This window comes from Melanerpes formicivorus, unplaced genomic scaffold (genome assembly GCF_026170545.1).
Source record: "Melanerpes formicivorus ecotype bairdi unplaced genomic scaffold, bMelFor1.0.p_v2 SCAF_33, whole genome shotgun sequence".
NCBI lineage: Eukaryota > Metazoa > Chordata > Aves > Piciformes > Picidae > Melanerpes > Melanerpes formicivorus.
Genome location: NW_027142385.1, coordinates 5,324,667 through 5,341,883, shown reverse-complemented (window position 1 = coordinate 5,341,883; position 17,217 = coordinate 5,324,667). Strand labels below are relative to the sequence as shown.

Sequence of the window (17,217 nt, the reverse complement as noted above, 5' to 3'; positions counted from 1 at the left end):
TAATAGAATACTTGAGATGGATGTTCTGTCCTTTACAGGAACAAGTGATTGACCTGAAGTCAGACTTCACTACAGAAGTATGAAAACTGAATTTTGATGTCAGGGAAAAATGTCTAGACACTGAGTTTTTTGAGTGTTTCTTCAGTTTTTGGTAGGAGAGGGGTAGTGAACTTTGCCAAAACAATGCTGAGTTGTGGTATGTGGAACTTTTGTTAGCAGTTACTGGTCTCTCTTATATGTGCCATCTAGTAAATGAAGTTTAATAATGCTATTTAAAAAGGCAAATATATTGTTAAGAATAAGGGAAAGATTCTATTTAACATCCTCTAGTAATACTGCTTCTGTCTTAGTTACATAGGTGACAAAGGGTTAGACTGTTCAAAGTCTCTTAAGTTTCTGATTCTGATTTGGAATAAAGACACCAAGAGATTGCTTTGGTCTTGCTCTCTGAAAGATGTATTTATAGTCAAGTGATTGAGAGGTGGTTTATTTCACAGAGTAAGAATGAAATTCCATTTGCAACACTGCCCCTCACTTTGTGTGCTAATACTCTTGTTTACTTGTAAACTGGATAGAGTAGACTAAAAAGTAGTAACTGTTCAGCCTGTCTGTAAGAGGGAGGAGAAGGGAGGTAAGGGCATATGGAACTGATATGAAAGATGTAAGTGCTCTGTGATAAATACACTTTCATCTCTCACAGATGCCTGAGGAGCAAGCTTTCAGTGTTCTGGTCAAAATCATGTTTGATTATGGACTCAGGGAACTTTTCAAACAAAACTTTGAAGATTTGCACTGCAAGTTCTATCAGCTGGAACGCCTCATGCAGGTAGGTGTTCAGATGTGCATGAAGGGAATGGATCGGAGCTTGCAGCTCAAAACTAGCATTTTGTCTTACATGTGAATAGCATTTGTGACCTCTTAGTAATGATGGAGAATAGAGACTATCCATATTGAAGGTATTGTAAAAATAGAGAATGCTGACTTCAAGACCAGGCTGATGGTGCTGGCAGCATGCAGCAAGTTTGAAGGCAGATACATCTAGCACAGCACTGGCTGCTGAGCTAACTGTGGGTACAATGCAGAGTGACTTTCAGTGTCAGTACATCCACTGGTGTGGGTGTCCTGCTAACGTAAGAGCTCAGTTCGGACTCCTGGTGCATATGATTTAGTATCCTTCTGAGCATCCCCACTATGACAAGCCTTTGGCATCCTTAGAAGGACCTTTAACAGGTCAGGCAGCAATCTTGTCAGGGTGGACACAGAAGCCTGCCTTGCTGCACCAACCATCATTCCACCCTGCTTGTTCCTGTGGCATTGGATGTATACATTAACTATGAGTATTGATGTGTTCTTCTTTATTAGGAATACATTCCTGATCTGTATAACCACTTTCTGGACATCAGCCTCGAAGCACACATGTATGCTTCCCAGTGGTTCCTTACCCTCTTCACAGCAAAATTCCCTCTCTACATGGTCTTCCACATTATTGACTTACTCTTATGTGAGGTATGTGTTGTTACTGGAGACTTCTACTGCTAGCATCTTTTGACAGTGTCTCAGTGTCTTGATTCATGTCCTTGTTACTATCCGTTCTTTCAGAGATAGGCATGTGGTAATTATTTTTACTCAGAAGGGTTGTGTTTCTGTAATGAAATGCTAATGCAATAGAAAGCAACAGATGGTATCAAGAAAATGAGTTGTATTTGTTTAGAAACACATTTTAAATTCATAAATAGTAAATGTGTCCATAATGAAGTTTAAGGTGTTTGTTTGTTTGTTTTGAATTAATAGTGAAAGAATAATTTACTGGGAAAAAAGAAAACCAGAATCTCAAAACAAGTTGAGCAATGTGTCTTGATTATCAGAGGTAGCCCTTAAGAAGGTGCATGATACTACTGACTAAATGACCAGTATAAGTAAACAATAATTGAGTGATAGAAGTAAAACACTTTTAGCAAGTACTAGCAAAATAGGTGATGTGGGACTCTGTCTTAGAGTGAGTCACTTTCATTTTTATTACATGAATTATCCCAGTTTACGAATAACAGAACATAATACATTGATGTGTATATTGCTGCCCTTGAATCTAGGAGCTGCTGTATTAAATTATCCTGAGCTGACTAACTAGTCATTTGAAAAAAAAATGTACACAACAGTGCCTTCATTTCAGAGTTTTAGGCTGCTAAGGACAACCTGTGCTGAAGCATTGTTTTGCTGTCTGTAGCAGTTAAGCACTGAAGATACTTTCCTAATTTGATTTAATACGTAGTCCTAGTTCCACTTGTCTCCTTGCTCTCCTTTCCACATAAACTGGACAAATATCAAACCCTACCTAATAACTAAGTATCTAGGCTTATTTATACTAAGGAATTAACTTATTTTGTCATTATCTTTCTTTCCAGGGAATAAGTGTTATCTTTAATGTTGCACTGGGGTTATTAAAAGTGAGTATTACAACATTACATGGTGTTTTATGCATCATCATGCACCATATGAAAAATGAAGATGCCTGCAACAAAAACAATATGGTGTTTTTTTTTGTGGAAAGCTAGCAACTTTGTATGTGCCATGTGCTGTTGTCTGGAATGGCCTGTATGACACAGAGTGGGATGGTGGGGAAATAGAAGGTTGCAGAAGTAGAAACAAATACTATTTGCAGATGGTTAAAAAGTAGTTGCGTTCTTGGAGCTTTACAAAACCGTTGTTGCTTTATTGCTTCTGGGAACAATAAAGTTCTTTACTAATGTACAAAATCTGCTTTGTAGTTACTGTTTTTTCTTTCCTTGTCTCTAGACTACCAAGGATGATTTGTTACTGACTGACTTTGAAGGGGCTTTAAAATTCTTCCGTGTGCAGCTGCCCAAGAGGTACCGATCAGAGGAAAACGCAAAGAAGCTGATGGAATTAGCATGTAACATGAAGGTAAGGATGTGGTGATAACAACTGCAAACATGTTGTTAAGGGGTAGAGTTTCTATCTCCATATCTAACTTTGCGACTTAGTTGTCCAAATGCATTGCAGATGCTTTACAGTGAAACACAATAAAGCTCCAAGATTCTCAGTGATATGGGCCCATCTGGAGAACTCAGAAATGCAGTGGCTTTCTGAAAGCAATACTCAGTGCTGCTAAAAATCAGAGTACTTGGGGAAAAAAAGTCTTAAATGACTCATGTCTGTAATGAGTTTTTTGTAGTGCCATGTCTGCAGTTCTTCGATGAAATCTTTCTCTAGTAGTAGCTGCAAACAGGGCAGTATCTTTCATCAGGAGGTGGTGAGAAGGTTTCATTTAAAACAGAGTAAATTATGCAGAGGCAATGTAATATTTCAGGCAGAAAATGGCTGGTTTAAATTGTGGTGCCTGTGATGTTTATGTATTGCAGTAGGGAGCTCATTAAAAATGCATTGATAGATTTACAGATTTCTAGGGACGTGAGGGAATATGATTTGGCATTTAAAAATTCTTACAAGTCAAACTACAGAAATGACCTTGAGGTTTATGTATTCTCATGTGAGGTTTTACTGTTTTATGGTGGGGAATGGATGCTGCTTTTTAAAAGGCATTTTAAGTTCATTTCCTACTCAGGACTGTTGCACTTGCACTCTAGGTAGCTGGTGATAGCAGGTTAATCTCTTACGATCTTTGTAGTCTAAAGAGGGTCTTCTTTGCATGAAATTAAACAAAGCACTGGCTGAGTTGTCTGTTGTCTACAACTGCCACAGTTAGCTGAAGTATTTTAAGAATGCAAAAGAGCAGAGTTTTTCCTGAGTAGCCCATAGGGGAGGTTTGCAGTGTTGGCTTCCTTGACTTTTCATATGAGTACTAGGCACAAGTGCTAAGAGCTCTGGTTGGAAGCAGAGCTCTGACCATACTGTATGGTGTTTGCTGTGCAGATGTTTCTGAACATGAATCTCTTGTAAGCACCTGCTGCTCTCTGTGAGGGTATTTGGAGGCTAGCAGGTTCATCTAGACTGTCTTTTAATGAGATTGTCACAGCTGTTTGCCTTCTCCCACAAATCATTGATTAACTGTTCATGCACCCAGTGTTTAGGAAATACTGATAATTCAGACTTGCATAATGTGTCACTGTACAATGTCATCTCTGGTCTTTATTGGAGCCTTCTTTTGAACAGAGCAGAAACTCAAACACAAGTGTCTGGTGCCTATTGTAGCCTGGAGAGATGCTGTCCTGTAAATTCATTTGTTTTCTTAATATAATTTATTGCAAGAGCTCTGTGAGCTCTCTTGTATGTTTGAACTCCTGAGGTAAAGAATGGAGGGTTGTCTTCATTTGATTCTCATTTATTTTGGTAAGATTTCAGTTGTCCCCTAAGACAAATTTCTTAAATATAACTATGAAATGAAGGTTCAAGTCTTTGACACTGAGACCAGTTATATATAGCAAATATTGTATTGCCTCAGAGCAGAAAGTAAATTGCTTTTCTAATCAGTAAATATTGTAACTAAAGCTTTATATGGGCACTTCAGAACAAGCCCTTAAGGTGAAATGTCTAGAAGTTAGGAAGTTATAGATTTCTCTCTACAGATGGAATAGATGGAACCTTGATAGTTTATTTAGTGCATTTTAAGGAAGCTTGGGACCACTTCTTTGCAGTTTGATGTGGATTAATTTTTAGTGGCATACAGTGGTGTCGTTCAAAGTATCCTTTTTGCCTAAAATTCACTAGAGGTATTCTTTGTAGCATCACGCACAAGTACACTCCAGTGTACATCCAGCTTCCCCAATGTGTTAACATTCAATGCCACTGGTATAGTGACAGTACTCACAACAGCATTCTGCAGAGAGTTCAAGCATATCTTATATGAAACTAGTGTAGAAATCATGGAATAATCAAGAATAAAGGAAGCTATTTTAGCTCCCCAATTGTTCAACATTAGCCACAGATTAAGACCACATGTAATGAGTGCATTTGCCTTTCATGTTCCCAAATAGTGATGTTTCCCTCTTCCCATGCCCAAATCCCTGTATTCTCAGTGCTGTGTGAAGCAGTTAAAGCAAGCAGGCTTTTCTGAGCAGTACATGGTGAAGCTGTCCACTGCCTTCTTGAGTGATGTGTGTTTTCTGGGGCATTAAACAGGAGGTTAGGGGGAAGGTGCAGTCTGCCCAACTGTGCTCTGCACAGATGCTGAACACTTCTGTATCACATCCATGAGTGTTGCCCCTGATGGGACTACTGCACTTAAGTGCTTTCTTAACCTAAAATAGAAGTCCTTTGCTGTCAGTAGAAATCTCCAGCTCTGTATGTGGAAGTGTTTTTGAGCAGAAAAGGGCCCAATGTCAAAATAAATCATTTATAGGACGGCAGATGCAGCTTGGGTAAAGCATTGTGATTACAGCAGCATTCTGCTGGAAAGGAGGTCAGGAAATTATCATCTTGAGACAACACTAAATTTTTAAATTCACTCCTCAGTGTTGCCATGAAATGTTAACAGTCCTCCTGCCTCTTGTGCCCCTGAAAAACTGTGGTGGGTCTTAGATATTCCTTTCTGTTTTCTGTCACCATGCAAATCCAAAGGCCTTGTTGACTTCCCCAGGGCAGGGGTCCCACTAGGGCTCTGGTGACAATAGCAGATCTCATTAGGATCACCTCGTTATTGGTATCTAAAGGCAGAGCTGGTTTAATGCTCTTGGAAACATGAAACTACAAGGGTGTGCCTGCCTGCCTTCCCTCTCACACGGCTGGATGCCTCACTTCTCACTTTACATAGCCTGAGATTTGGTGTGTGAAACTGAATAGTTTGGGCACCGTTTGAGCAAAGGCAGAGCAGTGAAATAATTTGCTCCAGTTACTGGCTTCATGGTCAGCAGAGGGTTAACACTCTGGGTGTTTGTCTGGAGTGCTGAGTAAGAATAACTTGTGCAGTTTTGATGTGGCTGGACTGCTTCCAGATAGATGGGCTGGCATCTCCAAAAAAAATGTCAGCTAAGTAGTGAAGTGTTTCTGTGCAGCTCTCACTAGAGGGAGCCTAGCTACCAGTTTTCTTCAGTTTATCTCAAGTAACGTTGCTAAAACCAGAGAAGAGAAACTAAACATCTTTTCCGTTCTGCCTGTCATTAATGCATGTAAAATTTGTTTACATGTATTTCAGGCAAGGTTTTTAAAAAGCCATAGCTTTTTAATTTATTTGGCTAACTGAACTAAAAAGAAAGATTCAGCAGCAACTTTTAATACTAGAGATTTAATTTAGATGCATCCTGACTTGCATGAGAAACCCTCACAGTGCTCTTGGCACGGTCTGTGGTGTTAAACCATTATAGCATGTGGCACAGCTGACAGGTGACACTGGGAAAGATGCTGGTCAGGATCTGTTACAGGTTGTTTTGTGATTTCTGTAGCTATAGGACTTGAATGCTGTGCACAAAATATTGAATTCAACAGTACCTTTCTCTCCCTTCTCACAGAAGGGGAAACTGGGACCCTGAGAGAGTCACTTTCCTAGTGTTGTGTGTCAGAGCCGAGGACAGAATTCCAGCCTTCAAATTCCAGAGCAGCGGAGGACAGCATACGTGCCTCTGAGTGTTTGCTGCTCACTGAGACACCTAAGCAGCCCTGGGACTGGACTGTTTTCTGCTGAGCTTGAGTGACACTAGCAGAAATGTCAGCTGAGCCTGCACTTGCCCTTTCAGCTCATGCAGGCTCATGTAAAGTAAACCAAATACTTCTGAGTGATGATAAATGTTACAGCTGAAAAAGCAGCTGAAGAAATCTCAGCATCATGTTAGTTCAAAAATTAATCACATCTTGTGGGTTTCCAGGCAAAGGCCTCTGCAGCATTTGGAGTATGAAGTAGCTGTGCAGCACCAAGGAGAACTCGGGTGGCATAATCCTGAGGATGCCTGTCCAAAACTTTTCCATGTTCCACAAAAGGATAAGAGGAAGGGTTGCATCTGTCATTACACTGAGTGGAACAGATGTTTAAATCATCTCTAAGGGTTCAATACTCAAAACTGAGAGGAGATATTAGCTGTGTTTGGTGGAAGGCAAGAGTTGCTTAAAGCTTGTACCTTTTGTGAATTGTGTTCTTTTATTGGTGTTCTGGGCAGGAACTAATGGGCTGCTTTAATTTAGATTAGCCAGAAGAAGCTGAAGAAATATGAAAAGGAATATCATACCATGAGAGAACAGCAAGCTCAACAGGAGGATCCTATAGAAAGATATGAGGTAACACTTGCCTATTCCAGTCTAATTTGGTGCAGGAAGTGCTTACTTTGACTGCTTCTTTGAGGTGATTTTGTTTTGTGACCACTTTGGATACATCAAGGGAGGCTGCTACATGAACACTGAGTGAATCTCTCTATATTGGCAATGTTACTCAGGGTGGGGTTGTAGGGAGCTTGGCTTCACAGTGAAAAAAGGAATAGTATGAATTTATATTTGGGCTTATAGAGCCATTTCACTAGAGCCTGCTTATAGCACTTGTGTAATGTGCTGATTGCCACAAACACAAAGAAAATGCCTAATTGATTTTAACCCTTCAAGTGATGTATTTTACAATAAATACATAATTTAATAAACATTTTCTTGATCAAGTAAATGCCAAAATGAATTTTATATGCACAGTTATGTATGTGTATATGTTACACAATAATACGCACATATCTACCTATATATATTTTAAGCTGAAGAATTTTATGTTAACTTTCTTTAATATCTGTATGCTGGGAGTTGTAAAAGGAGGGAGAAAATAGAGTGGTTTTCCTAGCACCCTCCTCTGTCACTCATCTCCAGCACAAAGTTCTACTTTGAGCCAAAAAAGCTATTACTTGTAGTAACTCCTGGCAAGGTATTGATGGCAGAATGCTACCCCTGTTATTGCAGGCTTAAGACCCTTTTTATAGCTCAACAGGTAATAGTTGAGCAGAGCTGTTTATTTGTGGTTTCTTCTTGAGTCTGATATTTATTTTCTATTTACAATATGGTAAGCTAGTTTTGTCCTCATTTCACACAGGTAACATTGTCTTTACATACCTAAGCCATAGAGTAAGCAGTTGTGTTTTGACACAGTAAGCATTGTGTTTTACAGACAAACACCTGGGAAGATCTTTTTCATGATTTCTTTTGTTTTGTCTCCCACAGCGTGAGAACCGGCGCCTGCAAGAAGCAAACATGAGGCTTGAGCAAGAAAATGATGATCTTGCACATGAACTGGTGACCAGCAAGATTGCCCTGCGAAAAGATTTAGATAATGTAAGACATGTCTTTATGTTGTCTAGTGGAAACAAGGTACCAGAGCTGATTCCTCATTCCTCTCCAACTGGAGGAGAGATACATAGAGTATTTTTATATTGAAGTGAGGTAGGATTCTTTCCTCCATGCCCCTATTGCAGACTGATGATCTATAGGCCTCTGTCATTGAATTGAGACTGCTGACTGAAATACTGATTACTCTGAAAAGCATTCAGAATAATTGAGGGAGTGGAAAGGTTCTGAGTAGTTGCTTTTTTTTCTCTATATTGAAAGTCTAGCAGGAGCTAAGGTTTTGAATTGTTGCAGAGATGATAACATGGATGCTGTACTCGGTTTTCCTTCGACTAATACTCATATGAATAAGATTTCATAGCAGCCAGGCTTTTGCAAAGTGCCTAATAAACTTGAAAGCCTGACTGTGGCTCTCAGTGGAGTCAGTTTCTCAGCTACCTTAGGCACTTCTGAAAATGTTATTGTGGTTTCCTTATGGCTTGTTGAAATCTGCCCGTGTGAACTCATCCTCTCAGGTTGTTTCCCATATCAGTAGAGCTCTCTCAGGAGGAAACCTTTGGGTTGTCTTTGTATTATAGGATTATTTCTTCTAAGTTTGCTGTCCCATTCCCTTCTTTACATGCTCATGCTTGGGAGATTTTGTTAGGATAAGCTTTTTATTCCAGGACATGCAGAGACAGAACGATACTGGCATTTGCAGTGCACACAGGAGGCTAGAACACATTTATTCTGTCTGCTTGGGGAGATGAGGGGAAGAGTTCAAGTGCTCATGTTTTGCCATTCTTGTTCTGCACCAAGATAAGTGCATTTCTGAAATCTCAAAGGAACATGACTTTTTAAAATCATACAGTGCAGGAGTTGACAGGCTTGAAAATGTTTCAGCTTATCTGCTTCAGAGACTTAAAGGTTTCCCACAGTCTCCTGGAAATCTGCTCTTGGAAAAATACTCGTAGCAAATGTTGATGCTAATGGGTGAATGTTGCTCTTAATGAGGTTTAGTTTATGACTTTCAGGTTTATTGCATCTACTGCTCTTTAGTGTTAAAATCTGTGCATCATAGAAGTATGTTCTAGAAGCAGGCTTTTTACTTCCTGTTACCTCTGCTTTTTCACTTCATTAAAGACATCTCACGGGAGGCTATGCAGACTGGCCACAGGCTGCACTCAGGGTGGGCTCCAATAAAAAAAAATGTACTGAGGAAGCTTTTTGTATTAGATATTAACTGTTGTTTGTGGCTGCTTGAGCCCGTGTGAGACAGTTAATGCTTTTACATTCATTCGTTTAAATGGAGAGCTGGGAGAGGAACAAAATTAGGCAAAACCTTTGAGATACCTCATCGGATACAAACCAGTCATGCCTTCAGAGATGGTACATGATGTTGGCAGCATTTGGGTTATCCCCCAGGAGGAGATAGGTAGGTTTGATCCTACTTCAGGACCTTGATTAATTCTTGTAATTGGATCCTGAAATGATAAGTTTCATTCTACCAGCCAGATGTTCAGAAAGAAAAGTACCAAAGGGCATTGTTTAGTGAACCTTTTCTGTTACATTCATGTCACAAATCTTGCAGCCTAAAACATCAAAGCGAAACATTTGGAAATACAATAATTTCCTTAATATTCTTTGCACTAGACCAGAAAATAGGCTTCATTTTTCTACTGTTGTTGAGCTCCCACATCCCAGTTTTCTTTAACTTTAAAACAGCTTAAAACCCACATATAATGAAAAGATGTTCTCTTTGCCTTTGCCATCTGTTTTAAAGGATCAGCAGGACTTTAAGGGACTAAAATCCACTTTTTGATTTTCCTTCCTTTGAAGAGAATTGGTACAGCTGCTTTCTGAAGATTTTTTTTTTATATATATATATATCAGTTGAGTTACTGATCTATTTTTATGTAGAATTCATACACCTATTGGGAAGTACTGCATTGCTGTGTGCAAGCCAGGAAAAGGTGTCCTCACTCAGCAGAGAGTTTTTACTGGTTTCTAAAGAGCCTGAGACTTTTCAACAATACATCTTTATTCTTATGCAGTAAAAAAGAATTGTCTGGTTTCCGGTGGGACATCTCTCTTCTTTGAGGAGGACAGGAGAGGAGAGGAGAGGAGAGGGGTCTGACTCTTATGTTTGCTTTGGCAGCTAAGCATTTTCACGCAGTATTTTCTGGGTGGTATGATAAAGGTGGCATTGCATCCATTATGGGTGCCAGAGTTCTGGAGAGGTTTAGAATGTTTTAGAGCCAGTTTTTATTAACTCTGTTTTCATTGCAAGGGTGAAATTTTGCAAATTGAGCTTAGGCCTAAAGTGGTTATAATCTTTTATCAGTCCTGCATATTGTGAGCTGTTCTGTGGCTTTGGTTGTCTTCAGAACGTATTAGTCAGCTTTCAGTAGGGATGAGAAAACAAAACTTACTTCTGTTACTGGATTTCTTTGGAGCAATCTCTTGCTAAAACTAATCACAGAATTCAAGGAGGAGTTCTGGAGCAATGGAGTGTAGCAGTACAATTCATTAACTTCCATTTGCTGCTGCTCTGCCATGGCAAGTGGTAATGTTTAGAAAAATAATGTTCCTGATAAAGTTTTATTGTTACTGATACCAATGATCAGACACTTATTAATAGGAATGAAAAGACTGCAGTCTTGGCTGTGCTGTCTTGAAGTCTGTGCCCATGGCTGTCCATCAATACCAGCACAGCAACAAAGGTCTCTCTTCAGTGCTGTGCTCCACTGTTTGTGTTTCAGGCAGAGGAGAAGGCAGATGCTCTGAATAAGGAACTGCTGATGACCAAACAGAAGTTGATTGATGCAGAAGAAGAAAAGAGGCGCCTAGAAGATGAATCAGCTCAGGTTGGGGCATTTCTGTCATTTTCTTACTTCTGTGCAGTACAGAAATCTTCTTTAAAAATACAAACCCCAGTCACAAGTGTGGGAAGGGCTTAATGTTCTAAGTCATGTTTTTCCTCTTCTGTAGTGTAAAGGATGTCAGCAAAGCAGATTCTTCACTTTCCTGCCAGGTGCTTCACAGCATAGTGAATTTTTAACCTCAAATCACAAAGGCATGGACTGTGCCAGAGACTGCTGCAGAGGGAGGCAGGACAGGACTTCAGCTGTTTGCACTTGATTTGAATGCTTTCTTCTTAGGTAGTCAGTTTTCCTAACAGTGATGGCCACCAACATCCAGCTTTTCCTTTTCTGCACAGAGCTCAGCTAGACCATTGTTCCCTGCTGTCAGGAATAGCAGTGAGGTTAAGCAGGAGGAGGAAATACCACCTGGTTATTTTTCAGACTCTACAAATAAATACATTCTTTACTTTTTCTTTTCTGCAGCTGAAGGAAATGTGTCGTAGGGAACTAGATAAGGCAGAGTCAGAGATCAAAAAGAACAGCTCTATTATTGGTGACTACAAACAGGTAAGTGGTTTGCTACCAAACTGCAAAACTTTCTCAGGTACCATAGGAGATTTTTGGGAGAAAATGTAATCTGTGCCGTGCATTTCGTGAGGCGTTTTAGCTGTTTTCAATGGGAGGCTTGTGGTTGGTTTTGCATTTTCTTTTGTTGAGATCTTGTTGCTAGGTGGTCAGTTCTGTTTGTCCCTATTGCAGGTATTTGTAGGTCATTAGTCACCACAGCCTCAGTTACAGCCTAACAGTGTTCATACAGGCTTTTGCATATCAAAGGTTCACTTAATTCCAAAGAAATGGCCTCTCCCAGCTTCTCTTCTTCAATCAAATGGTAACTGCAGTTAGGAAATAAAAAAGGGTGCCTTTTCCCATTCAAAGATATATTTTTACATTGGAATTCAAGCTCCTGACTGTAAATATCAAGGGATCAAATCCATGTATCTTTTAAGCGGGCCCCTAACCTCCAGAACATTAAGTCTGCATCACACAGGTCTCACGAAACAAACTGGGTTTTTTACTACTCTGGCTCTCTTGCCTGATTGTTTTATGTCAAGGGCAGGAAAAAGAGCCATGCTATTCCTCACCCTTTCTGGCTCCTTTAGCAAGGCCAAACTGCCAATAAGTTATGTTGAAACTGCCCCTTTTCCTGTGGGCATAGAAGAATATGTAGAGAATGAGAATATGTACAGTGAGATAACTTAATGCAGCATCCCAATTTTCCTGACTTTCTAAGAGCCCTCAGACTATCCATGTTAATATTCCTGTAGCATTTCTTTGTGCTTTAGCATTCATTTGGGAGGGAATTTACATTTATAAATGGTCTGGTAACATAATTTTGCTTGTCAGATTTGTTCCCAGCTGAGTGAGCGACTGGAAAAGCAACAAACAGCAAATAAAGCTGAAATTGAGAAAATACGGGTAAGAGACCAGAAAGATTCACATTCTGCAGGGCTTAAATCTCTTAGCAAAATTGTCATAGAAAGCACACTTTTATTTTATTGCTGAAATGGTGGCTGAGAGTTCCCTTAGTGACTTACAGTTTGGGAAAGACGGCTGTAAAGGGGGACATCTTGGAGAAGGGATGAGTAATTGTCAGCCCTCTGCCATGCTTTATTGCTTACATGCTAATGTTGATGCTGGGCAATAAGAACTGTTAATTTTTGTTTTGAGAGGTCTTGGTTTTGGGGGATTTCTCTATCTTTTGCCATAAAGTAATGTATAGGCAGTACAGAGCCAGTTATTGTAGCAATAGAGTGTTACCAAAAATACAGCAGTGTTTTCCACAGCCCAGAAATGGAGGGGCATGGATGGTGAGGGGGGAGGGGACACGAGTTCCTGCTTGGCTGTGCTTCCCCAGAAGTTCCTGGGTTTGTAGGTCATTAGTTATCCCTCTTGTGTCATGCTGCTCTTCCAGAGCAGGGGCAGGGAAAGGCTTTGATCATGTTACCAGCACTTCAATGCAAGCATTCACAATCAGGTATTTACTTTAGCAAAAAGTGGATGACTGCGAGCATTGCCGGGAGTTCTTCAATAAAGAAGGCCGGGTGAAGGTTGCTACTTCTGCCAAGGATGGTTCAGATGAGGACACAGATGAGGAGAAGGAAACACTGAAAAACCAGCTGAGAGAAATGGAGCTTGAGCTGGCCCAGACCAAGCTGCAGCTTGTGGAGGCGGAATGTAAAATACAGGTAATGCTTTGAAGGTTCATTTTGTAGTCTGCTTGGTATGTCTGCATTCCTATACAAATGTGTGTTGTAGAAGTATTGGAACAGATCCTGTAGGTTGCTGCTATTTCCTGCATGGGCTATTTAACCAAGCACTGGGTCTGAAACTTAGTGTCTGCAGACAGAATAATTGACATCGTATGAACTGTATTTACCAGCTACTGCAACTTCCAGACATCTGCCTGGCTGCAGTGCAGCACTCACTCACTGATCTTCTCTGCAGCTTCCTGGAAGACATCCAAGTTCTGACAAAGCACTGAATCATGCATTTCTTTATCTCACAATCAATGTGACATGAAGAAGAAACATGACAAATGTTAGACATGTTTCTTAAAACAATTGGAAAGCATTCCAGGTATTTGAGGTAAAATGTGACAATATTGTTCTTGCACCCTAAAACTGTTATGCCAGGGCTTCTTGTTCAGAGAAAGGTAAAAATCAGTTGTAGAAGGCCCACTTCCTGTGGGGATAGCTGTTTCTCCAATGGGAAAGAATTAAAGGGTTTGGAAGAACTGAAGAAAGCTGAATGTTTTCCTCAGGGCAGTGACACAAGTCTTGGTTTGCATTTCAAAGCTTTTTCTTTTTCTTTTCTCTCCTTTATCAGCTTGTGCTACTTTTAGTACATGTAAGACTTGTTAAACTTCTGAAGTGGCCAAGAGATTGTAGATGTCCTAGAGCCTTCTAAGTTTAACTCATATAACCTTGTGCTGTGAGTGCATAACCAATTAATGAAATTACTCTTCTGTTTGTAGGATTTGGAGCACCATTTGGGTCTGGCATTGAATGAAGTGCAAGCTGCAAAGAAAACATGGTTCAACAGAACAATAAGCTCTATAAAAACAGTGACTGGAGTCCAAGGAAAAGAGACTTGTTGAAAAGCAGTTCTGTCAAACACACCTTCTTAACACACCTTTTGTTGCCTTCCTTGGCCAGATGTTTAATTCTGTGACATGAGAGGACCAGAATGTAAATAAAATAGACAACACAGCATGTCAGGATTTCAATAGGTCAGTAATAAAGAGGATGGAAACACAAGCAAGGTTTTATGGCTAGACATGGGATCTTCATACTACTGATATTTAACAGGTGATGTAGCTAGGTTGAAGCTCTTCAGAGGAAACACTCCATTCTGCGGTCTGGCTGGAGGCTTTTCACAGACTAGGTACGAGAACTTACCAAACCCTAACTGTTAAGTTTACATACGATAGGTTTTTTTACAGTTATAACCTTTTTTAATATTTTATTTGAAAGGAAAAGTGTCACTAACAAAGGAGAAAAAAAAATAAAAAAAGGAAAAAAAAACAGGAAAAAAGGAAAAAGGAAAAAAAAAAAAGGAAAAAAACAAGCAACAAAAAAGAAAACTCTAGCAAGAACTACATCAGTGCCAGAAAGCAGTCCCCAGAGGTAGGATATAGAGAGTAGGAGGTGACACGTTTTGCTTTATGAATGGGGATGATTTCAGCATTCCTGTCTAGCAACCCCACTTTGTTTTAGCAGATGCAGCATCCATCTCTCTGTGTTTGGCATTTCTTTCTGTTACTAATCAATTCTATGCAACTCTGGACTTTCTCTGGCATGGGCTGCCAAACAAATTCACAACCTGAGGCTGGGAACTTGTCTGAGTGCTAGACAAGAATAATCAGAATCCTTGGCAAATTTCCGTTTCACTTCTGTGTCATATTGTTTGATCCACATATCAATAGTGTTAAAATCCCCAGTGCCAGGACTGCTAAAAAGTACTAAATATGTGGTTGGTCTGACATTTAATTGAGGGGTTTTTTTGTTTTGTTTTTTTGGCTGGGGTTTTTTTCTGTCAGTTTGTTTTGGTTTCGTTTGTTTGTTTTTATCTGGCTGTAGCAGGCCTTCTGTGAAGCTCTGAGAAAGCTTCCAGGATTTAGTTTTGCACATAGGTATGAATGGGACAAAGAAACAATAAACTGAGATATATATGAGGCAAAAGTCACTGCGTGAGTGCTAACTGCCAGAGCATCTCTAGATGTCCAACTTGCTTCTCTGGTAACATGTTCAGAGGTTGTGTAGGTCATTTTTCATGCTCGATGCAGTTGCACTAATAGGTGCTAAACATGCTTGGATTTCTTCTTCATTGGAGTGTCTTGAGTTCTCACCAGGAAGCTGTAGAATGGAGTTTTGCACCTTGTACTTTCTTTTTTTCTTTTAATTTATAATGGTTTGTGTTATGCTGAAGTATCTGTTGCATCAGTGGATAAATTTTGTGTGCAGTGTGAGTATAAGCTGGTAACAATAAGAGGCACTGGTTTGTATATAAAGATACTTGGTTTATTTTGTATTTCTACCTTTTTCTTGTTTACTGTACTAATGCTAGCTAATGTACTCTGTAACTACAGAATAGAACATGCTATGTCCAAGCTTTTTTCCTTAACTGTATACATTATTGTTTAATACCAAAACCAAAACAAATACTGTAACTCCATCAATATTAGATGCGTGGACATTGTGGTAGCATAGTTGCAGTGTGTATACTTTATGAATTGAAATATAAACTAGTAAAATTGTATAACTGTTTTGTGTTTACATTTTATTTGAACAGAAAACTTATCAAATAGTTGGCAATAGAACAATAATTTGCTTCTCAGAAGCAGTAGCATATGCAAGCTTCTCTTAAGACCAAAACTCTAGTCATGCTGCAAAGGTCTTTGCTAAAAAAGTCTGTGTGTTCTAAGTATTGCCAGTGCTGCTTTATGTAATGAACCTAGGGTTTGTTTTAAAAAAGAAACTGCAAAAATGACTTTCATAGAAGCATAGAATTGTTAGGGTTGGAAGGGACCTCCTCAACACAAGGGAGAACTTCTTTTCTGTAAGGGTCACAGAGTACTGGAACAGGCTCCCCAGAGAGGTTGTGGAGTCTCCTTCTCTGGAGACTTTCAAGGCCCGTCTGAGTGTGTTCCTCTGTGACCTGAGCTAGATTGTATTGTCCTGCTCTGGCAAGGAGATTGGACTTGATGATTTCTTTGGGTCCCTTCCAACCCCTGACATCCTGTGATCTAGTTCCAACCTCCCTGCTATGGGCAGGGACACCTCACACTAGATCGGGTTGCTCAGAGCCCCATCCAGCCTGGCCTTAAGAAATTCCAGGGAGGGGGCTTCTACCATCTCCCTGGGCAACCTGTTCCAGTGTCTCACCACCCTCACGGGGAAGAATTTCTCCCTAATATCCAATCTAGACCTTGTGCAGCTTGAGCCTTGTGACTCAGGATTTCTCAGACGTGTCCAATTTAGGAGCTCTCTTTCCTTTGGGTTTGTTGTAGAACTTTTTTGTTTGTTGTATTTTTTCTGTGGCCCTCCAAATTCTGCTTGGATCTGTAACATAAACGTAGACTAGCTCTGCTTATCATCATCATCAGTAACAAATTCTGTGGGGTCAAGTGGTGTTCACATCAACTTCACTAGGATTTTCGAGTCATAGCTGAACATTAGGGTTTAGCTGGGCAACTGGATGACTGCACTAATTGGGTCACAGTGCAGGCTCCTGTAGCTCTGTCTGTTCTGCAGAGATAACAAGGAGTAAAAATGTATTTTTTTGTAACCAGAATGACTAAAGGTGACTTGGAAAGCAGCCCTGCTCTAGGAGGCCGTTACCACACTGTCACTTTTCTAGCTGTACTTCTGCTTTAAGAGGCTGGCATTATCAGGTTGTGTGTAGCTGTTGTTGCTTTGTCTTTGGCAGAGGTGCATCCCTTGGTAGGTTTAGCTCTGTGGCTTCTCAATAATTACAGCTTTTGGAGCGAGATTGAAGGTAAATGGGGGAGAGAAAGAACGAACTCAAAGGTCTTCATCCACTTGTCTTCCCCAAAGGGAAAGGGAAATAGTGTACTTTGCTCTTTCCTTCAAAC

At 40.0% G+C, this 17,217-nt stretch overlaps 1 protein-coding gene across 1 annotated transcript in view; it reads left to right on the top strand.

Moving 5' to 3' along the window:
* RABGAP1 (RAB GTPase activating protein 1) overlaps nt 1-15,889 on the top strand; it is a 72,412-nt gene extending 56,523 nt beyond the window's left edge. Inside the window, exons 16-26 of the mRNA XM_068155793.1 lie at nt 701-826; nt 1,363-1,506; nt 2,403-2,444; nt 2,794-2,922; nt 7,090-7,182; nt 8,098-8,208; nt 10,962-11,066; nt 11,547-11,630; nt 12,468-12,539; nt 13,112-13,309; nt 14,098-15,889. Of these exons, the coding sequence (XP_068011894.1) occupies nt 701-826; nt 1,363-1,506; nt 2,403-2,444; nt 2,794-2,922; nt 7,090-7,182; nt 8,098-8,208; nt 10,962-11,066; nt 11,547-11,630; nt 12,468-12,539; nt 13,112-13,309; nt 14,098-14,220 (1,227 nt within the window). The 3' untranslated portion in view covers nt 14,221-15,889. The remainder of the gene's footprint in view (nt 1-700; nt 827-1,362; nt 1,507-2,402; nt 2,445-2,793; nt 2,923-7,089; nt 7,183-8,097; nt 8,209-10,961; nt 11,067-11,546; nt 11,631-12,467; nt 12,540-13,111; nt 13,310-14,097) is intronic.
* Nucleotides 15,890-17,217: the final 1,328 nt, after the last annotated feature.